We start from the raw sequence: 25,393 nt of genomic DNA on the forward strand, positions 1-25,393 counted from the left end.
GCAAGTCAGCAGAAAGGCGCTGGTCGTGCAGAGACGTCCACCTGCCGGGTGTTGGCAAGAGCCTGTGCGGAGGGGCACCCACAGCCGGGGGTCGGGGGCGTCGGGGGGAGGGGTCGGGGACCCTCAGGAGCCCAGGCGGAGGGGTGGCCTGGGGCGGCCAGTTTCCCAGGAAGCAACCTACAGGAAGAGGGGCTGGCTGTGAAGGGACCCGACAAGGCAGAGCTCTGGGATGGCAGGGCCCAGGGCGCCTCTCCTCCGCGGATCTCCCTCCCCATCTGTGAGGACAGCGAGGATGCGGTGAGGGCTGGCCCCGGCCCCCAGTGGCCCTGAGACCCCCACAAACTCAGGGAGCAGCTCTGCCCTCCTCCTCCCCGACCCCTCCCCTGCAAGGGCCTGGGGGAGGTAGGGGCGGGGTCCGGACGCGGCGAGATCTGGGGCGGGGCGGGGCGAGGTCGGGGGCGGGGTCCGGGCGGGGCGGGGCGGGCGGGGGCGGGGTCTGGCGGGGTGTTGACGCTCTCCCGGGAAACCGACCCCTGGGCGGAGCCGCACCCACCGCCCCTCCCCACCGCCAGCCGCGCGCGCCCCGCAGGGCCTCGGAGCACAGGCGAGTGTGCGTGTGTGAGTGCACAGGCGTGAGTGTGTGTGAGCGTGTGTGAGTGCACAAGCGTGTGTTCTATGTCTCAGGGTGCTTGTGCGGCTGTCTGTGTGTTACAGGGCGTGTATTGGGTGGGGTTTGTGTGCGGGCACTTTGGGACCCGAGAGAGACTGTCCCTGAGTGTACTGTAGTTAGTACTTAAGATCAGATTTGGGAAAGGGGGAGGGAGTGGCAGGGGCTGGTCCCCAGAACCAATCTCAGAACTGACCCCCTGGCCTGGGCCAGCGAGGCTCCCCACCCCCACCCAAGAGCCAGGCAAGTGCCCCTCACCACCCCTGCAGCCCACCACTCCCACCCAGAATGGGGGCCTGTGGGAGGTGGGCAGAGGTCTGGCCCTGAGTTTGGGCGGGTCTCTGGAGACTCAGCGGAGAAGGTGGCCTGTGTGACCTGGACAGGGAGCGGGTGGGAGTGTTCCACCCTCCTGTGGGGTCCTCTGGGGTTGGGGTGGGGAGCAAGGGCCTGGAGTCCCTGACCCCACAGGCCACCCGGCTCTTCATGTGGGTCGCCGAGCAGGGTAAGGGTCTTGTTCTGCAGAGGAAAGGAGCCTGGCCTGGGGAACCCTGGCAGATGCGCCCAGCCCCACTCGACTCTTCACTCGAGGGTGCTCTGCACAGACTCTGGGGTCCCAGGTGGGGAGAGATGGGGACTAACTGCGCCGCCTCTACCCCAGGTGCCCGCAAGGACTGGACATGGGCCCACCATGGGCACAGCCATAATGTCAGCGCAGGAGCTCGTGGCCTGCCTCTGCGGGGAAGGAGACCGGCGCCTGGCCCTGGGAGAGCCCCTCTTGGCCACCGCCTTCTACCTGGCTGCCTTCAGCTGCCATGCCCCCTCGGCCGTGCGGAGTGTCAGAGCTGCCCTGGCTGAGGCCCGAGGGGCACCCGTGGTGGCCACCCTAGAGGCCTGGTGCTGCGGTGACAGCCAGATCCCTGCCATCCACTGGGATGGCATGGCGATTGTCTCCCTGACGGGGACCCTGGCCTCCGCATTCCTGGCCACCCTCTGTCCAGACCACCCAGCCGCGGTCCTGCACTCCCTGGCCAGCCTGCTGGCTCAGGGGCGCCATCAGGAAGTGGTTCAGCGCTGCAGCACCTTGCTGGATGCTCGCTCCCAGCAAGCCCTGGAGCTACAGCTGACCCGCGCCCTGGCCTGGGTCCTGTCCGGGGTACAGGTGGACGATGGCGTGGCAAACTATCTGCAGGCCTTTGCCTCCAGTGCAGACCGGACTGTGGCCTTTGTTCGAACCCATCAGCAGCCCTACCTCCCCGTGCTGATCAGCACCCTGCAAGACTATATCTCAGGGCACCAGGAGGTGGACAGCACTGGCCAGCAGGAGGCCGGCTGCCAGGGACTCTTGGCAGCCCTGGACCCCAGGGGCATGTGGAGTGACGCCCTGTCGCCGGAAGCCCTGCTCCGCAGTGGCAGGTATGAGGACTGCCGGTTGGCGTGCAGCCGGGCGCTTGAGTCTGACCTGATGGGCAGCCCAGCCCAAGGTAAGAGTGTGGTTCTTGTCCTCTTAAGGGCCAGGGTGAAAGTTGCTCCTACCATGCCTTCATGGCGTGCTTAAGTTCTGGTTATGGTAGGGTGCGGGGGTTGTTCCTGGGGTGGGGACACCACGGTGACAAGATGGGCAAGCCCTGTCCTTACAGAGGACCCAAGAAAAGGAACAAACAAAATATGTGCTTTGAAAAATGGACCCTGCAAGGTGCTGCTCTAGCTGGGTGGTCAGGGTAGGCTTCTTGGAGGAGATGTCACTTAAATTAAGGCTAAAGGATTCCCGGCAGCAGAAACAGGACACGCCAGGTCCTTGAGGGAGAAAGAACTTGGGGTGTCCATGCCACTGAATGGAACCATAGTGGCTGTTGGGGGGCAAGAGCAGAGGGAGAAGGGGAGGCATGGAAGAAATAGATTTGGCTAAGCCCTGCTGGGCCGAAAGGACTTAGGATTTTACCCCCAGAGCAGCGAGGAGCCGTGGGAGGGTTTTGAACTGTGGAGCGAGGTGCCCTGGGTTGCATTTCTATAGTTTCTTCTGTCTGCTGTGTGCAAAGTACGCCAGGGGAGCCAGAGTGATAACGGAAGCTGCTAGGAGGCCAGGAGGCCGGGAGGAGGACCAGGCCGGGAGGCCAGAGGAGCAGTCCCGGCAAGAGATGGCAGAGGCACAGGTGGAGGAAGACGGAGAGTCAAGAATGATTTCAGGAGTTTGGCCACTGGATTGCAGAGCTCAGGGGACGAGCAGACAGGGAAAAGGGGGCAACAGGGGCTTTGGACACACCTGGTTTGAGGTACTGCTCCTGTCTGGTCCCTTTACAGGGGACCCCCCTCTGGTGGGGGCATGGTCAGTGGCTGGATGGGTGGAGAGCCCGAAGTCACACACCAGCCTACCACAGACACTCCAAGATCCCTCCTGGCCCGGCGGCCCTCTCTGTGCCGCTTCCCTGTGTGCACGTGGGGATGGGGGCTACACCCACTTCTGAACTTGCTGCTGAGATTTCAGTGAAAGTGTGTATCAGACCCCTAAAATGGCATCACCCACTAAGTGCTCAAAAAGATGTCCCTTGAGTCAATCATGTGGACCATGTCACTGGGCAGCTGAACACATGAGCCTTGAGATGAGAGGGGGCTTGGTTTGAAGAAGGGATTTCAGAATCCAACCCACAAAGAAGAGATTCAGAGTCAAGGGCTTAGATATGGAGGGAGTGGGTCAGCCACCCACTTAGAGATGCAGAACGGCCATGCCAGCTGCCATTCATTGAACACAAGGTGGGCAAACCATTGTAAGGTTCGATGTGCATTCAATGAGAATGAATGCAACTTCCATGAGCAACCCTCCAAGGGCACCTGGAGTGTTCGTGGTAGGCTCCTAACGACCCACCACACTGCCCCCACAAAGAAGGACCCAGCAAAGGGGACAGGAGGACAAGAAAGAGGAAAATGAGGAGCCTGCAGTGTGCTGACGAGAGCCCGAAGATGCAGGTGTTGGCAAGATGACGAGGCACACGCTGCCATTTCCATGACGAGAGGACAGAAGGTGTCTGTTTTCTGTGCCGCATGGGGTTTACTGGTGACCCTAGTGTTTGCGTGCTGGGGAGGCAGGGATCAGACAGAGAACTGAAAAGTGAGTGGGCAAATTTGTTTCTGGAAATACGCTAAACCAGATGCCATGAAGCCTTCCTACTATAAAAGGTACAAACAGGCTCGACAGTCACAAAGAATCCTGAGCTTATGAGAAAGTAGGGTGCCCTCCGTGCCCAAAGCATAAGCGTGCATTGGCCTGTGAGCAGGGGTATTGAGGCTGGGGGCACTCAACAACTCCCAGGGCGGAGGGGCCTTCCACCTTAATGACCAGTAGAGACCCCCATCAAGACCAGAATTTCCAAGGCTACAACCTCAGGAAGCAAGTATGCTAGATAAGCTCTGCCCGCCCCACCCCCCCAACCCAGGGGACACTGCCAGGAAGCTTGTCTGCCCTGCCTTGGCTCTGCAGTGGACAGGACCACCTTCCCTAAGAATCACTGCATTCATTAGACCTAAGTCACTTATGTCACAGGGAGTCACCTTATTGCCACCCTCCACACAAACATGGCTTACAACATGAATAAATAAATGGCCTATAACAGACCTTTTACAAACACAATTTCCTATAACAAATGTATTCTGATCCCAAGGTTACTTATAAGGGTCCTTGAAAACACTGAACAAACCCTGTATATTTGGGAAAGTGCTCTGCCCTTCTCAGTAAGTAGGCATACAGGGACACTCTATATGAAGACAAGAATAAGTATAGTTTTAACTCAAATCTCCTATGAGTAAACATCCAGGCACCAAGGTTCCCTGAGTGGTTAATCTTCCCAAAGTGCCCAGGGCTACCATCTCTCAACCATTCAAGGTTTTTCATTAAGAATTACTGCAGTAGGTAGAAAGCATGGCCATGGTTGTTAAAGCTCCTCGCAGCAAGGGGGCAGAAGTTGGCTTGGCCTCAAGTCTTGCTGGGACCAATAGAAAATAGAGGAATGGACATGATGTCATGTGATTCTGGAGGCCCCTCAAGGGGCCCAATAAGTTCCACCTTCATCCTCTTGCAACAGCCCCCCCAGTGCCATGTAGGAAGCTAGATCAGTGAACCACAAGGAAGCACACAGAGGGAGGCTCTACCAATGGCCAACACCAAGGCCTCAGGCCTGTGAGTGAGGCCACCTTACACCCTCTTGCCCAAGCCGACAGACGGCTGCAGACATGAGGGACCCCAGGTAAGATCAACAGAACTGTCCAGCTCAACTCAACTCAGTCCAGACTGAGGAAGAACCATGGGTTCTTCTGGCTGTTGAAATGGTCATTGTTTTAAGCCACTAAGTTTTGGGGGAGTTTGTTGTACAGCAATAGTAACTGGTACAACTGCTGAGTCAGAACCACAGTTTTTGATGCCTGTTTTAGCCAAAACTCAATTAAATATAGGAGTTATGATTTTCTGTTTCCATAATAATAGTATTCACCACCTTCATTAATGAAAGAAAAAAAGAGCATATGCTCATTGCAATGAATTCAGAAAAAGCATTTTATAACATATTAACACCCCACAAATTTAAACAAAAAATAGAAGGAAACTTACTTAATTGAAAAAATAATATCATCAACACCTTACCAAAATATCAGCTTAATGGTTGATAGTAGCCTTGCATTTAAAATCAAGAATGTAGCAGCTGCCTACTCTCCCATTATCTATTATCGTACTAGAGATCCTAGCCAATGCAATAAGATAAGAAGAAAATAAATGTAAGACTAGAAAGGAAGAAACAAGGTTATTCCAGACAATATGATTAGCTATGTAGAAACCCAACAGAAACAACAAAAATGTGTTAGACATAGGAACAGAATTTAACAGGATATACAGAAAGCATTTATATTTATAGACACCAGCAACAAATAGAAACTTTATAATGTTAGACTATACCATTTACCATAGCAACAGAAAATAATTTATTTCAAAGAACCATACAACTTTGTGGAGAAAATTATAAAATTTTATTAAAAGACAATAAAGAATACCTATATAAATAGATATCCAATGTCCATTGTTAGAAAGATTTGATATTATAATAAGAAGAACAAAAAAACAATAATAGACAAGACAAAGAAGAAGAGGAAGGGGAAAGAGATGAGCAGGAGGTGGGGAGAGAGGTGGGGGAGGAGAAAGAAGATGGAGAAGAAGGTGGTGGTATAAATATTTACTCTACCAGTTAATACAAAGCTATACTACCCAATACAGAAGGTTATTGACTTAAGTGATGGATAGAAAGACCAATAAAATAAATTAGACAGGCCAGAAACAGACCCAAAGGTATCCAGAACTTAATAAGTGAGAGTGAGCATTACAAATCTATAGGGAAAGAAGAGGACCATTATTCAGTGGATGGTGCTGATTCTGGAAAAAAAAAAAAAGTAAATCCCAGGTGGATTATGTGGTAGCTAAGTTTTATAGTTTCTAAAAGAAAATATAAGAGACTATCATTAAGATTTCTGTAGCTAGATGGACTTCTTAAGATACAAAAAGTGGAGGGACACTTGGGTGGCTCAGTCGGTTAAGCATCTGCCTTCGGCTCAGGTCATGATTCCAGGGTCCTGGGATCAAGTCCCAAGTTGGGCTCCCTGTTCAGCGGGGAGCCTTCTTCTCCCTCTGCCTGCTGCTCCCCCTGCTTGTGCTCTCTCTCTCTCTCTGTCAAATAAATAAATAAAATCTTTTAAAAAAATACAAAAATTGGAAACAGTAAAGGGAAATTTGTTATGTTTGATTAAATTAAAAATGTTAACTTCCATTTTGCCCATAACTATAGAAAATGAAAAGAAAATCCACATCAGAGAGAAAATATTTGCAAAACATACAATGGGCAAAAGATTAATACCCAGAGTATTTGAAGAATTCTGACATATCAATAAGAAAAAAAAATCCAATATGAGAATTGGCAAAAGCATTTCCCATAAGAGAAAACACAGATGGCAAAGAAACGTGAAAAATGTTCAACATCATAGTAATGATACAAATGCAAATTAAAACAATGAGATACCACTTTCCACCCACCAGGTTGGAAAAAAAATTTAATTAAATTAATCTAATTAAATAAATTGCCCTCACCAATAATCAGGAAAATTAAAATTAAAACAACATGAGATAGCATTTTGTATCCTCCCATATTGTCACAGTTTTTAAGTCTACCAATAGAAGAGTCTGGCTTCCATAATAGGGGACTGGCTTGACCAGCCCGTGTCCCACAGATAGCAATGATAAAATTTGGACAAAATACAAAATGCAATTATTTGGAGGCACTGAACAGTGACCAAATGTGGGCAGAAACTGGAAGTTGACCCTTGAAAGGAGAGGGCTATACAATGTGAGATTTGCAGCCTTGCAGCTTTTTGCCCGAGGAAACTCCTCAATCCATGCTTTGTCCATGCAAAACAGGAAGCTGCAGTTTTTACTGGCTTGAGATGTTGTAGGACAGGGCACCTGGGTGGCTCAGATGGTTAAACATCTGCCTTCGGCTCAGGTCATGATCCCAGGGTCCTGGGATCGAGTCCCACATCAGGCTCCCTGCTGCAGGGAGCCTGCTTCTCCCTCTGCCTCTCTCTCTGTGTCTCTTATGAATAAATAAATAAAATCTTTTTTAAAAAAAAGTGAGAGATGTTGTAGGACAGAGTTCAGGCTGAGAAAAGTGGCTGGAAAGTTTAGAAGGAAAATTCTGAAAAGGAGGGAGCCACAGAGGGACTGGACCCAAAATCTGTGTATTAAATCCACTTAAATCCTTGGAGAACCACCAAACTACACATACATGGGAGAGACTGGGTGGTCTGAAAGAGCAGCTGCTGGAGCCAGCAAGAACTACAAGAGCTAAATGGAGAATTTAGCTGTGCCTAGCAAAGATAAGACAGAATATGGAGTTCGATCCTATCCCACGTAACTGCCTGCTAAAACAAAATTCAGTCCCCTTCAGAGGAACATGGCTAAATCCAGAGTATCTACAAAACAACAACCAGATGCCTAGTGTACAATTTTTAAAAATTACTAGACATGCAAAGAAACAGGAAATTAAAATGTGAGCCACCGTCAGGAGACAAAGAAGTCAATATAAACTGACCCCAAGATGATACAGGTGATGAAATGAGCATACTAAGGACTTTAAAGGAACTATCATAGATGTGGTCAAGAACTAAAGGAAAATATGGTCATGATGAATGAACAGATGTGGAATCTGAACAGATAAATGGAAACTGTTAAAAAAAAAAGAATGAAATGGAGGTTCTAGAATTGAAAAATTCATAGCATAATGGAGAAAGCAGAAGAGTCAGTCAAGGTTGAAGATAGAAATTATCCAATATGAAGAACACCAGAAAAATGAGCAGAACCTTGGTGACCTGTGGGACAATATCTAGAAGCCTAATGTGTGTGACTGGAACCTCAGAAGCAGAACAGAGAACACACTTTCATGTGGGTAAATAAGTAACAAATCCCCCCAGGCCCCAAGGGCTCTCCACCTATTGCAACTCCCTAGGATCCATGAACTACTGCAAAAATCAGGTGTAGAATTGTTTTTTTCAGGAGTTAGTAACTGACTGGAAAGGCCCAAAGTCTCTTTTTCTCTGGTCACCAGGACTAGACAGGGTGACCTTGTTGGCTGGCTGGTTGGCTGGCTGGTTGGTTGATCTCAGGATGCAAGATGTTTTTCTTTTTACATAACTCTGGGCTGTGGTGTGATGCTTACCCTAACAGCAAAGGGGCAGGGTCCCAGCAGGCTTGCTTCCATGCAGAAGTGAAGGTGTTTTACCCTCTCCTGTATTGGTGTAAATGTTGGGAGAAAGCTCTTTTGAGAATTGTGAAGGACTCCAGGCCAAAAGCACTAGAGTGGACGTTCTGAGACCCAGGATTGAGAATCGCTGGGGTTCTGTGAAGCTCCCCTCCCCAGAGGTATTTTCCCAACCTGCAATGCAAGGGTGGGTGCCCATGATTTTGAGCTCCTGCCAGCACTGAGTTTTCTGGGATGCTCTCCACGGTGTGCACCTGCCTGGGGCCCTGTTGGGAAAGGATGGCTTGGTTTCGTTACCAGAAAGCCCCCATCCTCATGAGCACACTTGGACACGAGGTATGAGGAGGCAGGATGACGCTGTTGCTAATGGGAAACTCACTGAGTAAAAGGGCCCCCAGGGGCCCTTTTCCTGTTCCAAGCACTAGACGAGCATTTCATCCTCATGGCCCTGTAAGTGCAGACCATTTTATTTTTTATTTTTTTAGAATTAATTATTTATTTGACAGAGAGAGATAGAGCAGGAACACAAGCAGGGGGAGTGGGAGAGGGAGAAGCAGGCTTCCCGCCGAGCAGGGAGCCCGATGCGGGGCTCGATCCCAGGACCCTGGGATCCTGACTTGAGCCGAAGGCAGACACTTAACGACTGCGCCACCCAGGCGCCCTGAGTGCAGACCATTTTAAAACCCATTATAAAGCAGAAAAGGAGACTGAGGCACAGTGAGATCCAGTAAATGGCCCAAGCCCTCCACAGTGTCAGCAGCATTGGGTGTGCCTTTCCCTCTCCTGCACCTGACTGCAGTCCCTGTTTCAGAGGGAAGTGTTGGGCCCCAATATTGCCCCAAGAAGGCAAGAAGCAAAGATGCTGGAGTAACAACCAGCCCCTCCCAAGGTCACAGGGTCAGAACCTCAGCACTAACCTAGGGGCGCTAATCCCAGAAAAGGGAACTCAATCCCCAAATCCATCATTAAAAAGTAAAGAGGTTGGGCGCCTGGGTGGCTCAGTTGGTTAGGCGACTGCCTTCGGCTCAGGTCATGATCCTGGAGTCCCGGGATCGAGTCCCACATCGGGCTCCCTGCTCAGCGGGGAGTCTGCTTCTCCCTCTGACCCTCTTCCCTCTCGTGCTCTCTGTCTCTCATTCTCTCTCTCTCTCTCTCTCTCAAATAAATAAATAAATAATCTTTAAAAAAATAAAAATAAATAAATAAATAAAAAGTAAAGAGGTTTTGTAACTAAATTTCCTTGTTGGCCAATCAGTGAGGTTGACTTTGAACCCATGGGAAGAGAACACTGCTGGGTAGGCATGCATGCCGCTGCCCACCCCAGCTGTCCCTCCTGATTTCTGCTCTGTCGCTGAGGGTCTACCCTCGTGATGCAACGTCCTGGGCTCTACTGGGACAGTCTAGGGAGAGGCCGTGAGATGCTTCAGAGGGTCCAAAGCGCTGGACGGTGGGAGGCTACAGGTGGCACCCTGGAGGATGTGGCCCGACAGGCAGGACCAGTGCCTCTGTTTCTCTCCCCAGGTGAGCGTCGGGCCGCTCTGCTGGTCACCCGCGCAGCCGCGGCCTTATTCCTGGACAGTGGGGCCCGGGACCTGCTTCGGGACCTGCATGAGGCCTTCCGACAGAGCCCCTCGAGGGCGCGGAGGCAGTTTGAGGCGGTGCTGTCCGCGGGGGACCGAGAGCGCGTGCAGGCCCAGGCTCAGGAGGCAGCGGACATGGGCTTCGCCCACTTCCAGGAGGCCGTGCGGAGCCGCGCTGAGCTCCGCGAAAACTCGGGCCTGGAGCTGCTGGCCCCGGTGACCCGCGCGCTCCGTGTCCTGCTGCGCGTTGCGCCGCCCGGGGTGCGCCCGGCACTGGGCACTCGCTTGGCCGAGTGCCTGCTGCTGGCGGGGGACGCGGCGGGCGCCAGGGCGCTGTGCGAGCGCTTGCTGCGGCCTGCGCGCCCCGGGGACCGTGCGGACTACCGCATCAGGGCCCACACCGGCGACCGCGCGCCCCTGTTGGTGCTGCGCGGCTTCTGCGCGCTGCACGCCGGCGATGCACCGCGCGCCCGGGAGGACTTCCAGGAGGTGGTGGAGCACGCGCCGCCGCACCTGGGCAGCTGCGTGCGTGCGCTGTGTGGCCGAGGGCTGTTGAGGGTGCTGGAGGGTAGCGCGTTCCTGGGTGCGCTGGACTATGTCACCGCCTGCCGCCTGCACCCCGAGGAGGCACTGCTCGTCGCCAAGGCCTACGTCCCCTGGAACCAGAGGGGCCTCCTGCTGACCGTGCTGCGAGAGGAGGGCCGCAGGATGCTGCAGCGGAGGCCAGACCTGGGGCTCACGGGCGCACGGGGCCGCTGGAGTAAGGCTGCAGAGATGGACAGCCCCGAGGCGCAGGAAGGGTAAAAACTAGCCCCGCGCACCCCTGCGGCTACTGCTTCATTCTGGTCTCCTGCGAGGTAGCTAGGGGTGTGTGTCTTCCTTCTTTACAGATGAGTGAACTGAGGCAAGAAGCAGGTGGGGGATTTATCTAAATCATGGATGGCAGTTGTAGCGCTGAAGCCCAGATCTTAGGACTCCCAGTCACAGAGTGTGATGCTCTGTGGGCCTAACTACCGTAGAAAATTAAGAACTCAAAAATGGGAATGAAAAAATACAACTTTCCCGTCACCCCACCGATAGCACTCCCTTCTAGTTGTTTCTCTCTGAGCATAGAAACTAAACTGAGTGTGAACTCTATGTGCAATTTGTAGCCCCCCTTTTTTACTCAGTAGATCACGGACATTTCCTTTGCCTCTGGATTCCTTCTCGGGCACCCCAATCTATAGCCCACCCTGTGACCATGCCATCGTTCCTTGACCATTCCTAGAGCTTGCCCTCTGTTATAGCTAAACGCCTCCACAATGTTCTGTCCTGAGTATGGACACAGAGGTGGGGTTTCGGGGTCAGGGAGCGCAGCCCACTGTGAGGTCCTTGACTTCCGGAGCTGCCCGTCTGCCCGTCTAGCCACGTGCCCAGCCCTGATGTTCGTTTTGGAATTTTTCTGCCAACCTAATGGATGACCCTGCAGCTGTTTTGATTTGCACTTCTCTGGCTGCTGAGAGGTGACAGGGAGGTGTTTTAGCAAAGCTCAAAGCACTGAGCTGGGGGCCTCCTGGGGGGCGTGTTTGATGTCAGGTCTGCGGCCACCACCCACCCTGCACACACACACACACACACTTTCTCTGCCTGCAGGTTGCTCAGTTCAAATTGCTTTGATGTGCTGGTGAGGAGGAATTTCATGAACAAGACTGGGGGCGCTTTATACTTTTTTGTCTCTGGGAATTGTCATAATTGGAGGCTCCAGCCCTTCTCCCAGTGGGAGCTGATTCACATTCCCAGCACACCAGGAGCATTCCAAGTCGAGCCTGTGTGTTCTCTAATGCTGCCTCGAACACATCCCTGAGCCCTGCAAAGCCAACACTGTTACCCCATTTCTACAGAAAAGGAAACACAGGCAGGGTTGGCTTGTGGTCAGCCCACAGATGGAAGCTGTCTTCCATCTGCAAAATGCTTGCCACACGGGGTGGTGGGAGGGTGGGGCAGAGAGTGAGAACCGAGGGATGTATGTCAGAGAGGGCAGCTGTAGCTTCCGGAAACCCCGTGTGTGAGGGTCCTTCCAGTAGGACCCGGGGCTCTGTGGCTGGGTGGGAAGGGAGCTGCCTGGACCAGGTGCGCAGGGATAGAATTTGCCTATGGCCCGCCTTCCTGGGCAGCTGACAGGGGTGTAGACAGAAGCTTGGCTGGCTCTCCCCCAGCTACTCTCTCCACAGGGATGCCCACGGCGTGTACCAGCTGGCCACGCTCCTGGTGGAGCTGGACAGGGAAGATGAGGCTTCAAGCCTCCTGGGGGCTGATGCCCTGTACCGCCTGGGCCGTCTGGAGGATGCCCACAAGGCCCTGCTGCTGGCCCTCTCCCGGAGGCCCCAGGCGGCCCCTGTGCTCGCGCGACTGGCCCTGCTGCAGCTGCGGAGGGGCTTCTTCTACGATGCAAACCAGGTGAGGAGGCCCCGGGGGGCCACAGCAGGGCAGGTGGAGATGGGCCACAGGTGGAGGGCACAGGCCTCTGGGCCCCTCACTCTGCACCCCTCAGCCTGGACTTTGGAGCAGGTAAAACGTGTCTCAGCCCTGGGCTCTGCCACCTCCAGCAAGGCCCCCTCACCGCCCTGACCCTCAGTCTCTTCGTCTGTGCTCTGGTCTTGTGGGTTGTCCCGAAATAGCTGGAGCAAGTACCCCAGGGCCCAGCAGGTCTCCAGCATGCAGTAGGTGCTTCATATTTGGTTTTGTTGTGTTATGAAGGAAAATGGCGAAAAGTCAGGTGTAGACTGAGCTCCGACCCAAACCTCCCAAGTAAACTAGGCTTGGAGGTGACCCTGGCTAGGGAGGGGAATGGCAGAGAGGCCTCCAGGTCCTCAGTTCCTGCTCACCTCACCTCTCTCCAAGACCACCCTGCTCCCAGGAAAAGCAGAGCTTCGCCTCCCTCGGGTGTTATGAGGGCTTCGCGTTGGAACCGGGGTCAGAAGGTTATGTTCCGAGGGCTTCGCGTTGGAACCGGGGTCAGAAGGTTATGTTCCAGGGTGAAGATGTCGGGCTTTGAGGCCTGTCAGCTTCTTCTGTTCTGGCCGGATTTGGGTTCCTGGTCCCCCTGCGCTGGGCCACACAGGCGGGAGAGGGAAGGATGCCCAGGAACCGGCCCATCCTTCTGCTCTGGGACCTGTGTCTTCAGCGAGCGGCCAGCAGGGGCAGCATCGGGTCTCTGTGGGACGGAGTCGCTCAGAGAGCCAACGTTATGTCCACCCGGAGTCTCGCTCCACCCAGATTGGGCACTGGTCCCGGCGCATTTGCTCCTCGCCCGGTGCCCTCGGTCACCTTATGATTTGAAAGCCCCCTTTTCCCGCGTTTCTCATTTGGACCTGCAGTGTGTGGGCCGGTGAAGCGAGATCTCCACCTCCATGCCACGGAGGAGGTCCTCCGGCTCGGGCACACTGGGAGCACCCCCACCCCACCCCCCCCCACCCCACCCCCCGCCGCCGCGCAGCCCAGAGGCGCAGCCCAGAGGAGCAGCCCCGCGCAGCCTCACACCTCCGGCCCTCCGCCTTCCCTGGGCTTAGCGCCGGGGACGCGCAGTCCCTGCCCCTGAGCCAATCCCCGCGGGCCACACACCTGTACGCCCCGCCCCGGGCCCCGCCCCCGGACGCTCCGGCTCTCGAGCCACGCCCCGCGCTCCACGCCCCCGCAAGGGGGGCTGAAGGTGGGTGGTCTGGGCGTCAGGCACAGGTAGGAGCCCGGTGACTGCCCCGCCCCTGCAGCTGGTGAAGAAGGTGGTCCAGGCCGGGGACACGGCGTGCCTCCAGCCCACCCTGGACGTCGTCTGCCACGAGGACCGGCAGCTGCTGCGGGGCCACTGCCACGCTCGGGCCCTGGCCATCCTGCGGGCGCGGCCCAGCGGGGCCGAGGGCGCAGCCCGCACCAGGGAGGCCATCGCCTACCTCTCTCTGGCCATCTTCGCTGCAGGTAGCTGCTGACAGCCCGCCCCGGGGGTTCCCACCCTGTGCCAGGTACCTAGGGGAAGAGGAGCAATGCGGGGTCAGAGACTGGGCAGATCCAAGCCCGCTCTTGGTTCGCGGGTGTGTGCGTGCGCTGGGGCCACTCGCGGAGCACGCCTTGCCCTGAGGCCCTAGCTGTCCGGGTGAGCACGCTAAAGCGTGGGAGAGGGGCCAGACTAGCTGGGACCTGAGCCGGGATCCACCTGGCACCCTGGGGCCTGTGCGTAGGAGGGCTACCCTTGACTAAGGCCATTCTCCCAGCTTGGCCCCTCTCCAACAAGGAGTGGCCCTTCCTGGAAACAGTGGGGTGTCTCTGTATGAGTGTAGCTGGTGTCCCCATTTGCCCAGCCAACCCACCCAGCACCATCCTGGGTGACAGAGCCTCTTGCAGTTGGGCCTTCTTAGCACAGGGTCATAGGGCACCCAGTCTGGAGGGAAGGGACTTTCCCAAGGACGCACCCCGATTTCCTGGGGTGCATGGAGATTCAAAGTGTGGACTTCAGATCAGAACACCAGGTGGACTCCTGGCTCTGCACTTACTAAACATCTCACTTACCTCTTCTCGAAGTGGGTGACAGAGACACTGGTGAGGGGTGGGAGTGAGGATCACGTGAGCTAGTTCATGGACAGCGCAGGTCTGGTGCCTGGTGCAGCAGAGTTCATGCCCTGCACACATTAGTGAGGAAGGGGACACGATCCAGAGCATGCGTCGCTCTGTCCGTCACGGGACAGACTCATGGAGGGAGCGTGGTGGTGCTGTCCTTGGGGAGGGGCTTCGGTGCCCAGCATTCAGAGGGCTCCTCCCTGCCCACCTGGCACCTTCCCACCTTTGACTGTTCCATGTCCAGCCCCAAGGACCCGTCTGCCTCCTGGCCCCTCACCTGGCCTCACCTCAGATACAGCTGCAGCGGCCCCTCCTCTCGGGACCCCTGTCTGACTCTCCACCAGCCTAGATGCCACCCTCGTGGTTGGGCTCCCTGTTTCCCACAGCCAGTGCCCCCAGATCAACCCCATCGGCCCTCCAAGACTGTGTCTTGGTGCCCAGTGGTCTGTGAGCTCCCCAAGGTGGTCTCGAAGCTGGTGCCCCCCTGCCCCACCCCACTGTTGGGTACCAGCAAATGCTGGTTGAGGGCAGACACACTGTACCCACCAAGGCCCAGCAGCGGTCATGTCCCAATGCCATACACCCCCTTCCTCCAGGGAGTCAGGCAGTTGAGTCCCTGCTCATCCGAGCCCGCTGTTACGGGCTCCTGGGCCAGAAGAAGACGGCCATGTTTGACTTCAACTCAGTGCTGCGGGCTGAGCCGAAGAACGTGCAGGCGCTGTGCGGTCGGGCACTTCTGCACTTGGCCCTGGGCCAGCAGAAGGTACCGGGCCCCACCCTCCCCACCCGGGATGGGCACGTGGGGTTAAGAGAACAGTGCTTTAGGGGAGGGGCACCTAGGAAAAACCAGCACAGTCTTCCTTCTTAGCCCAAGCCCAGAGGGAGCAGGGCCAGGCCATCCTGAGTGTGAGACGCCCATTAAAACCCTTCCTGCTCGGGCTCACATCATCATCACACCTTCCATGGGAAGAGGCCCACTGCCTCCCAGCCTCAGCATGGACTGTGCAAACCCTGGGGGCTACTAGACACCCCCCTCCCCCCACTTAAAATAACAAGACCTCAGCTGCTTCTTGGGTACCACACCCTGAGCTGTCTGCACAGAGCCTGTGGATTCAAGCAGTCAGCTTGCAGAGACAGGGGTGGGAGGGGACCCGCACGGTCGGGCCCCAGGCAGATGCTTTTCCCAGAGAAAACCTGCCCGCAGGCGGCCACAGCTGCACACCCCTGGACAGGGGCACTTCTCAGCCAAGAGCAAGGTCACAGGTGAGTGGCTGAAACTGAGTGTCTGCCCTGAGGCTCTGCAGCCCAGAGGTGACCTGCCTGCCAGGCTTCTTAATTAAGGTCTGGAGTGCTAAGAAGCAAGGAGAAATGATCCCAGATGCCACTGAGGTGGGAGCCCCTACAGGTGGGGCTGGCGTCTGCCCCTCAGGATGTCTGACACCCCCCCGCCCGTGGGCGCTGGCAGCCTGATTTCTGTTCCAGCCTGTCGTGGGCTCTCAGTGTGTGCCCCCCTCGGGTCCGGCCATCCCTCCCTTCCCACAGCTCCAGTACACTGACTCACCATGCTCAGCCTCCTGTAGCTCAGCAGATGGGCCCTCCTGCTGCGGAGGGCAGGAACTGGGCCGTCTGCCCCTTCTGGTATCCCCAACACCCAGGCAGATGCCCAGCGGGGACAATTCTGCCGCCCACCCTGCCCTCCTCCCCCTTGCAGGAGGCTGTGGATGACATCCTCTTGGCTCTGAAGCTCGACCCCAGGACAGTGGTGCCTGAGATTTGCTCTCTGAAGCCAGAGGCTCAGGCCCTCATCACCCAGGGCCTCTGGTCCCGCTGCCGGGCCCTCCTGAGCCAGCCTCTGGACACTGGGGCCCCCCTCAGTGATGAGGATGCCCGGGGCCTCCTAGCTGTGGGGGAAGCGCTGATCAAAATCGATGCCAGGCAGCCAAGCGGACACATCCTGCTGGCAGACGCACTCACTGCAATGGGTATGCCCGGCCCGGGTTTGGGGAACGTGGGTGTCTGTCCCAGCCCCTCTCACCCTTAATTCTATTCTGTAAAATGGGAGAGAGAGACCCTGGATTCAGTGCCTCCTGGGGGCCCTTTCCACCCCAAATCCTGACCCCTGTGACCTGGTCCCTGTGTGGGGCCTGGGGTGCAAGTGTCCTGAGCTCTCGTTCACCTGTGTGGTTTTGCCTTCAGGGAGGAGAAACAAAGGAGCAATTTGGGGTTTCATAAAAGGACCCAGATGATTGGGGCTTCTCATTAGCTCATGCATTTATTCAACAGATGTTTACAGAGTACCTATGGAACCCAAGGCCGTATTGTAGGTGGGCTTGTATCAAGCCCCCATGTGCCCAAATCCCAAGAATATTACAGTCCCAATGTGAAAGGAGAGAGCTCTGTGCAGCCTGCATTTCCCTGACCTGTCACTGTCACCTCCAATCCTGTGGAGTGCCCCCAGCCAGGCCTCCACTGCCCTGCCGCCCAGTATATAGTCCCACAGGTGCTCAGGAGAGCCCCCTTGTGGTGACCACAGTGAGCATGCTCAGAGCCCTGCTGCTCAACCTGGGGGTCTCGCACCCTAGTGACCCCCGCCCATGACAGGCTCAACAGGCAAGCTGGGGCTGGCGTGGTGTCACTGTGTCCCCCTGCTCCCGGGGCTGAGCCCCTCCACCAGCTGGCCCCTCCCTGAACCAACACTGAGCAAGAGAGGCTCTGGCCAGCTTCCCAGCATGGTGGCCAGGGTCCCACCTTTCTTGCCCCCTGCCCCAGCACCCCCCCCGACTGTCCTTCCTGGATCACTGACAGGCAGCTATGACGAAGCTGGTGCCTGCGTGCAAAAAGCCCTGCAGCCCACCCCATGGTCAGAGGCAGCCCGCGCCCGGCGAGGCCTACTCCGGCTCAAGAAGGGAGACGTACCCGCTGCTGTGCGGGACCTGCAGTGCCTGGCCGAGACGGAGGCCCAGGAACTCGGCTTCCTGCTGCAGCGCCTGGAGACCTCAGAGCGGCAGAGCCTCAGCCAGGTGTGCTCCGCGGAGCCATCCCCCCAGTGCCTCCCCAGCACCCTGGACCCCACCGTGCTCAGGGCTGCTGTGCCCTCCCTGTTCCCCTGGTTTCAGTTGGGGGCCAGGGGGGAGACAAGCCAGTCTGGCCATCTTAAACCCCAGCAACCTCCCGGCTTCTCCGCATAAGGCATCTAGGCCACAAGGGACAGGGCCTGGGAGAGAACACAGACCCCTCCTCGGAGCTGGCTGAGCCAGCCAGGAGCACCTGGCCCTTGCAGGAAGCCCACACCCAGCCCCTGGTCGGGTGAGAGCGGGGCAGGAAGGCAGCGGGCTGAGGGGGGCATTGGGCTAGGTCCACTCCGTCTGGCTGGCTGACTTTCGTTCCACTGTCTATTCAACAAGAATATACTGAGCACCTTCCACCAGCCGCCGGGGGAGCCGCTGCCCGGCCCTGTGGGCCTCCCATCTCAGGGGAGACAGGGTGCGGGTGCCCTCCTGAGTGTGCTGGTATTGAGAAACCCTAAAACAGGCCAGTGGGGGAACGAGGTGGCACTGGAGGCGAAGCCATGATGGGACAGACAGGCCAAGGTGAGGGCCAGAAACGGGCAGAACGTCAGTGCAGCTGCTGTGGATGGAGGAGGGGGCGGCATCGGGGAGAGGTTTCTGGGCCCGGTCCGACAGACGAAGGGGGCTGTGCCATCCACCAGCTGGAGGCAGGAGCCCCAGCAGGCCGGGAGGAGAGGGAAGGTGGGAGACAGCACCGAGAGGAATCCCCGAAGTGGCTGCATTTCACCGGTGCGCGGGGGGAGGGGAGGGACCAGCAGGAAGATGCCCCCAGCACAAGCCTTGGCGTCTGAGTGACTCAGAATCGAACTGCGAGTGGCCTGGGGCAAGTACCTCACCTCCTCACACTAGCGTGTGCCCAGGGCTCTAGAGGGTTCTCTGGGGACCCAGGAAGAACAGAAACCACACTGGTGTTTCAACCCGGGGGCTTAACAGAGCGGGTGGCTGCACAGGCCTTAGGGGCGGGAAGAGCCGAGAGAGCCCTCTTGGATAATGCAGGGTGACAACTGCCCCAAGGGGAATGGGCCGTCAGGACCTGGACCTCAGAGCAGAGCCCCGAGGAGCGGTCTGGCTGGGGTCTCAGCACGGAGACTGCTCTGGTTCATAGGACGGAGCTAGGTGGAGTCTCTGAGCCTTTATGAGGGGGCCGGGCGGGGGTCTCCGAGACAGGAGGGAGGGGGCCGGGCGGGGGTCTCCGAGCGGAGAGGAGGGGGCCGGGCGGGGGTCTCCGAGACAGGAGGAGGGGGCCGGACGGGGGTCTCCGAGACAGGAGGAAGGGGGCCGGGCGGGGGTCTCCGAGACAGGAGGAGGGGGCCGGGCGGGGGTCTCCGAGCGGAGAGGAGGGGGCCGGACGGGGGTCTCCGAGCGGAGAGGAGGGGGCCGGGCGGGGGCCTCCGAGCGGAGAGGAGGGGGCCGGGCGGGGGTCTCCGAGACAGGAGGAAGGGGGCCGGGCGGGGGTCTCCGAGCGGAGAGGAGGGGGCCGGGCGGGGGTCTCCGAGACGGGAGGAGGGGGCCGGGCGGGGGTCTCCGAGCGGAGAGGAGGGGGCCAGGCGGGGGTCTCCGAGACAGGAGGAAGGGGGCCGGGCGGGGGTCTCCGAGCGGAGAGGAGGGGGCCGGGCGGGGGTCTCCGAGCGGAGAGGAGGGGGCCGGGCGGGGGCCTCCGAGACAGGAGGAAGGGGGCCGGGCGGGGGTCTCCGAGCGGAGAGGAGGGGGCCGGGCGGGGGCCTCCGAGACAGGAGGAGGGGGCCGGGCGGGGGTCTCCGAGACAGGAGGAGGGGGCCGGACGGGGGTCTCCGAGACAGGAGGAGGGGGCCGGGCGGGGGTCTCCGAGACAGGAGGAGGGGGCCGGACGGGGGTCTCCGAGCGGAGAGGAGGGGGCCGGGCGGGGGTCTCCGAGACAGGAGGAGGGGGCCGGGCGGGGGCCTCCGAGACAGGAGGAGGGGGCCGGGCGGGGGTCTCCGAGCGGAGAGGAGGGGGCCGGGCGGGGGCCTCCGAGACAGGAGGAGGGGGCCGGGCGGGGGTCTCCGAGCGGAGAGGAGGGGGCCGGGCGGGGGCCTCCGAGACAGGAGGAGGGGGCCGGGCGGGGGTCTCCGAGCGGAGAGGAGGGGGCCGGGCGGGGGTCTCCGAGCGGAGAGGAGGGGGCCGGGCGGGGGCCTCCGAGACAGGAGGAGGGGGCCGGGCGGGGGTCTCCGAGCGGAGAGGAGGGGGCCGGGCGGGGGTCTCCGAGACAGGAGGAAGGGGGCCGGGCGGGGGTCTCCGAGCGGAGAGGAGGGGGCCGGGCGGGGGTCTCCGAGACAGGAGGAAGGGGGCCGGGCGGGGGTCTCCGAGACAGGAGGAGGGGGCCGGGCGGGGGTCTCCGAGCGGAGAGGAGGGGGCCGGGCGGGGGTCTCCGAGACGGGAGGAGGGGGCCGGGCGGGGGTCTCCGAGCGGAGAGGAGGGGGCCGGGCGGGGGTCTCCGAGCGGAGAGGAGGGGGCCGGGCGGGGGTCTCCGAGCGGAGAGGAGGGGGCCGGGCGGGGGTCTCCGAGCGGAGAGGAGGGGGCCGGGCGGGGGTCTCCGAGCGGAGAGGAGGGGGCCGGGCGGGGGTCTCCGAGCGGAGAGGAGGGGGCCGGGCGGGGGTCTCCGAGCGGAGAGGAGGGGGCCGGGCGGGGGTCTCCGAGCGGAGAGGAGGGGGCCGGGCGGGGGTCTCCGAGCGGAGAGGAGGGGGCCGGGCGGGAACACGGGGTTAGGAGGAGAGGCGGGCAGTGTGGTTTCTGCGGCCGTTGAGAACCCGCGCGGCCGTTGCCGGGCGACGCGGGCCGACCCGGAAGTCAACGAGAGGTCGCGCCCCGTTTCCGGCGCGCGCCCCGCCCCCCCGGCGGCTCTGCGCCTGCTCCGCAGCGGCTCCCGGCTCGCGGTCGGGGCCCGTGCTTTGAGGTCCGAGAGGCGCAGAGTCCGCTCTCGCCCGGCCTGCCGGCGCCTGCTCCCGCCGCTCGGCGTCACTCGGCCGGGCCCAGGCTGCTTCCCGGCCCGACGGCGTCCCTGCCGGCCCCGGGAGCTCGGTGCTCTTCCCGGGGCCAGGGCACGAGTGCGACCCGCCGCAGGGCAGAGGGAGAGGGACAGCGGGGAAGGCCGGCCCCGGGGATGCTTTGTTCTCCACTGGGGAGCCACGTGGGTTCTTGAGAAGGAGCCGTAGGAAACCCGCGAGTTTATCCGAAGGGTGGTTGGGGAGGGCGGTAAGGCATTTGGACAAGTTTTGAGCGTGGGCTTCAGCCACACTCTGCAAAAGGAAGTGAGCCTGGGGGCAGAAGGGGGTCCAGCAGTCCCCAAGGAGGGAAGGACTAGGTTGGACGGTGCCCGCTGACCTCTGGCTCCGCCCTGCAGCGTCCTCGGAGGCTGGGAGTGGGAGGCGCCCACCACAGCCCTCAAAACACCACGCTGCCAGTCCCGGGGGGTGGGGGGCGGTCAGGCACCACGAACCCCAACACCTGGAAATCTTTCTAGCAGATACTGGAGCAGGTGGTCCAGCAGCAGCACAGTCTCTTCCCCTTGACTCTAGCTCTGCAGGGTCTGCTGGACCCTATAGTGAGAAACCCACCAGTGCTCAGCAGGCCCTGCCCTCCTGACCTCAGGCAGAGGAGGGGGCTCAAGGACCAAGCTGGGCAGAGGCGGTGCTTGCTACTGCCCTCAGGGCCAGGGCAGCCTTGGGAGGGTGGGCAGCTGCCCATCCGTGGGCCTGTTGGGAAGGCGACTGCAGAGAGGGGCTGAGACAGGGAGGAATGAGGGAGGAGGTCACCAGATGATAGAGGCAATAGGGCTAGGAGGGAGGGGAGAGCCAGTGAGGAGGAGAGGGAATCCAGGAGGACCCCATCTGAGCTGGGCTTCCAGGGTGGTGGGGTTGCGGGGCGTGCCCTCTACCCTGCACTTCCACTCCCTCCAGAGGAAGTGGGCAGCCGCTCTGGGCAGGGGAGGAGAGAGAGCCTGTGGCTCTCTGGGCTGACCCACACTGCCTCCCTCCGTCCCCTCTGTGCAGGCTGCGGCCGAGGAAGCCAACACCCTCCTGAACTCAGGGCAGCCCGGGCAAGCGCTGGGCTACTGCTCACTGGCGGTCCTCGCTGGGAGCAGCAATGCCCGTCACCTGCGCCTGAGAGCCACCTGTCTGGCCGAGCTGCAGGAGTTTGACCGGGCACTGGAGGACCTGGACCATGTCCTCCGGGTGGATGGGGGAGACCGCGACCTCCCGACGCGGGTGGAGGACCTGTGCTCCCAGGGCCGCCTGCTGCTGAGCCTGGGCGATGGGGCCAGGGCCACAGGGGCCTTTGCCCAGGCCCTCAAGCTGGCACCCACCCTAGCCCAGAGCAGCCTGTGGGAGCGGCCGGGCCGGGGCCCCACTACTCAGGCGTTCTTGTGCCATGGCCAGACCTGCCTGGGGGAGCAGCGCTATGCAGAGGCCTGGATGGCAGTGGAGAGTGGCCTGCTGGCAGACCCTGAGCACAGCGGCCTGAAGAGGCTGAAGGCAAAACTCCAGAAGGAGGCATCCTTGGGCTGCAGGCTTCACTGACTCTATGCTCTGGAGCCCCAGATAGGCGCCACCTGGCCATTCCGCCCCGGATGGGCTCCTAAGCAGCAGGATACGGTGCGCCTAACTGATGTAGATCAGACTCAGCTGAGAAGAGAGACTCTGCAGACTCACCACATTTTAGGTTACCGAGAAGGTGTTTGTGACAGCATATAGATAGTATTACCTCATCTCAAGACAACAAAGCTATAAACTTTTTGGAGTTCCCTGCATGTGAAACAGCTCTTGGGTCCAAGAGGAGATCACATCTGAAATCAAAGAAAAGTGAAAAACTAATCATAACAAAACCCGTAGAGAGAAGCACCTTCATGATGTAGCCCCAGCGGGACCCCGGGGAAGGTCCGGCCCCAAGCAGACTACTAAGCAATGGAAAGAAAATGAAGTACGTGTTCAGTTCAAGAAGTTAGAAAAAGACAATAAAACAAAGGAAATCAGGAGATAGGAATTAAGGATAAAAGCAGAAATTAGTAAGTTAGAAACAAAAGAAGAATAACTAAATACAAAATCTGGTTCTTCAAAAATAAAGTTGATGAGGGGCGCCTGGGTGGCTCAGTTGGTTAAGCGCTGCCTTCGGCTCAGGTCATGATCCTGGCATCCCGGGATCGAGTCCCGCATCGGGCTCCCTGCTCAACGGGGAGTCGGCTTCTCCCTCTGACCTTGCCCCCCTCGTGTGCTTTCTCTCTCTCATTCTCTCTCTCAAATAAATAAAATCTTTAAAAAATAAATAAATAAATAAAGTTGATGAACCAACAGCTAATTCTCTGAATTGAGAAAATGGAGAAAGCACAATGGCCTTCATCTAGGTGCACTGCTGCGGTGAGCCCCATGCGTCTCCTGACAAGCAGACAGTGTGGTTGTGCAGGCTCTCAGGACAGCCGGAGGCGCTTTGCAAAAAAGGTCTACACTCGAAGGTCTGGAAGGTGCCCAGTGGGCTCAGGGCTGCACAGCTCAGTTGCAGAGACCGCGGACCAGCCTTTAGTAGGCCTCAGGGTGGGATCTTGGGGGTTTTGTGGGGTCACTCGTTATTGGCTAGTTTGAAGCGGAAAAGTGGGAATGGGGTGTCGGGAGACTGCAGGCAGGGTCACAGAAGCAGTTACCAAGATAGCTGAGAGCTTTCTGAGCGGGGGACCTCACAGGTGTGGGAGGCCCACTTCCTTCTCTGGTCATTTTGCCTAACAGGTGTGTCCTACGGCTGGCGACGCACGTGTTCCAGATGGATGTCTTTGGAAATGGACACCCTGGCGATCAAAAGCTTGACGTCAGGCACACCACAGAGACAGTTTTAAAGTGACAAGGACAAAGTAACAGATACAGAGAAAATTAAAAGCATCATAAGAAATTATGTTCCTCTGGGCAAATAAATTTGGAGGCCTGGATGAAATGAATTAGCTCCTAGGCAAATATTTAAACTGACCAGAATAGGCCTAAAACTTCTGCAGGACAGTTGCCAAGGAGGAAAAGAGAAGGTTGTTGCAGCCTCCCCTAAAGCAGGCTCAGTTCCAGATGGAAAAACCTGTCAACCTTTAAGGGACAGTCAATTCCAAATGTCTCTCAACACTTCCAGGCCAAGAAAAAGAAGCTTCCAAGTTCTTTGTGGAAGAAAGCATAATCTCAACTAAAAGAAAGCTACAAACCAATTTATGAATTACCAGTCCAGAAATCCTAATACCAACAACCCCAAATCCAGCGGCATGTTAAAAGAATAATACACCCAGAGCAATACATACTAGGAAAAGGGATTAAAATCCACCCTCCAGAGTATCCCAGGCAGCAATGGGGCCTGGGACTCACTGCATCCAGGGACCTCACTGGGGCTGGGCGTCTGTAGCTCCTTGGCCTGTGGAACCCCTTCCCTGGTCTCTCTTGGCTGCCAGGTACCTGGGCACGGCCTTGCTTGGTGCCACACCAGAACCTGCAAGCTCGGCACCCCAGCTCGCTGGCCCCTTGCTTGCTCACAGCCTGTCTTTCACTGACAGGGCTGCAGACAGAACTCATGAACAGGGCAGCTTGGGTGGGAGAAGCAGGACTGAGCTCCGGCCATCAGCCAGCACCTGCATCCAGGCAGCCTTGGTGGTGGGGCGATGCTGTCTGGCCTGTGCCGGAGGAGTCCAGGGCCGTCCTGCTCTGGGAAGGGGCTTCTAGCTGGCCGGGCTGGTCCCTGGCCCGCCCCAAGCTCCCCAGGAAGGGCAGTCCTGGCCTCTAACTCTCCTGACCTTGACCCCCTCCCCTTCCAGGCCAGCAGCCCAGGCAGCCTCCGGGCCAGGCTACCAGCTCCTCGCTCTGTGCTGGGTTCCCAACTTTCGGATGGGGTGGGTGCTGGGAGACAGACAGCGGGCTGAGGAGAGCCTGCGCTCTGGGGCCGTGTCTGGTATCAGTCCCCGGCAGAGCTGCCCTCCTCCCAGGGTGGGGCCAAGCTGAGAGGCTGCCCCAACAGGGTCTGGGCACCGATGGCCCTGCCCAGACACTCTTCCCAAGTCCCGGGGGCCTGGGGGGAATGGCTTGTTCCATGGGGTTCTGAAAGAGAAGCAGAACCATGCCTGAAGAAGGGAAACCTGGCTTCTGGCAGGACCTGCTCGGCCCAGGGCCCGGCCCCCATCAGCAGGGTACCTGATTCACTCTCGGAAGCACTGGGCGGGGGGGGGGGGGGGGGGGGGGGGCTCTGTCACATCCAGAAGGCTCTCTCCCCACCCCACCCCCACCTCCCCTGCAACTTCCACCTGGCAGGGCCCTCAGAACCCACCAATCTCACTGGAGACTGAAGTGACAGAATCCCGCGGCAGGGGCTTTGCAACCCCCACGGCCTCAGGCAGTGTGGGGAAAAGGGTCTGGCCTTCCTTCCCAGCAGCCCCTGCAGCCCCTTTGGACTGTGGAATTGAGGAGGGAGGAGGGGGCAGGACACAGGACCACAAGGAGCCCCGGGCTCCCCGAGCTGCTCTCTGCCCCCTCCCCCCCACACCGAACCCAGATGGAACACCCCACCCATGAGCGGGAGATGGTCCCCGCCTCCAGGGAACCCACGCCTGCATCACAAAGGAGGCCCGGAAGCCTCACTCTGGGCCCCACCTGAAGCCCTTGCTCTCCTCCCCCGGGAGCCCTCCCACCTGGCCCCAGCTCACCGAAGCTCTAGGCCATCCCACCCCAGCCTTCTGAGACCTGC

The 25,393-nt window shown here is 58.5% G+C and overlaps 1 protein-coding gene across 1 annotated transcript; it reads left to right on the top strand.

Annotated features, from left to right (window-relative positions):
* Nucleotides 1-1,343: 1,343 nt before the first annotated feature.
* TTC34 (tetratricopeptide repeat domain 34) lies at nucleotides 1,344-22,897 on the top strand. The gene is made up of 8 exons (XM_028108439.2): nucleotides 1,344-2,148; nucleotides 9,970-10,828; nucleotides 12,239-12,464; nucleotides 13,775-13,979; nucleotides 15,212-15,378; nucleotides 16,327-16,597; nucleotides 17,421-17,635; nucleotides 21,691-22,897. Exons 1-8 carry the CDS (start codon nucleotides 1,356-1,358, stop codon nucleotides 22,216-22,218), a joined length of 3,264 nt encoding a protein of 1,087 aa, XP_027964240.1. The 5' UTR covers nucleotides 1,344-1,355; the 3' UTR covers nucleotides 22,219-22,897.
* Nucleotides 22,898-25,393: the final 2,496 nt, after the last annotated feature.

Source organism: Eumetopias jubatus, unplaced genomic scaffold (assembly GCF_037043125.1).
Source record: "Eumetopias jubatus isolate StellerSeaLion01/CBP00866 unplaced genomic scaffold, mEumJub1_p1.0 scaffold_4, whole genome shotgun sequence".
NCBI classification, from domain to species: Eukaryota; Metazoa; Chordata; class Mammalia; order Carnivora; family Otariidae; genus Eumetopias; species Eumetopias jubatus.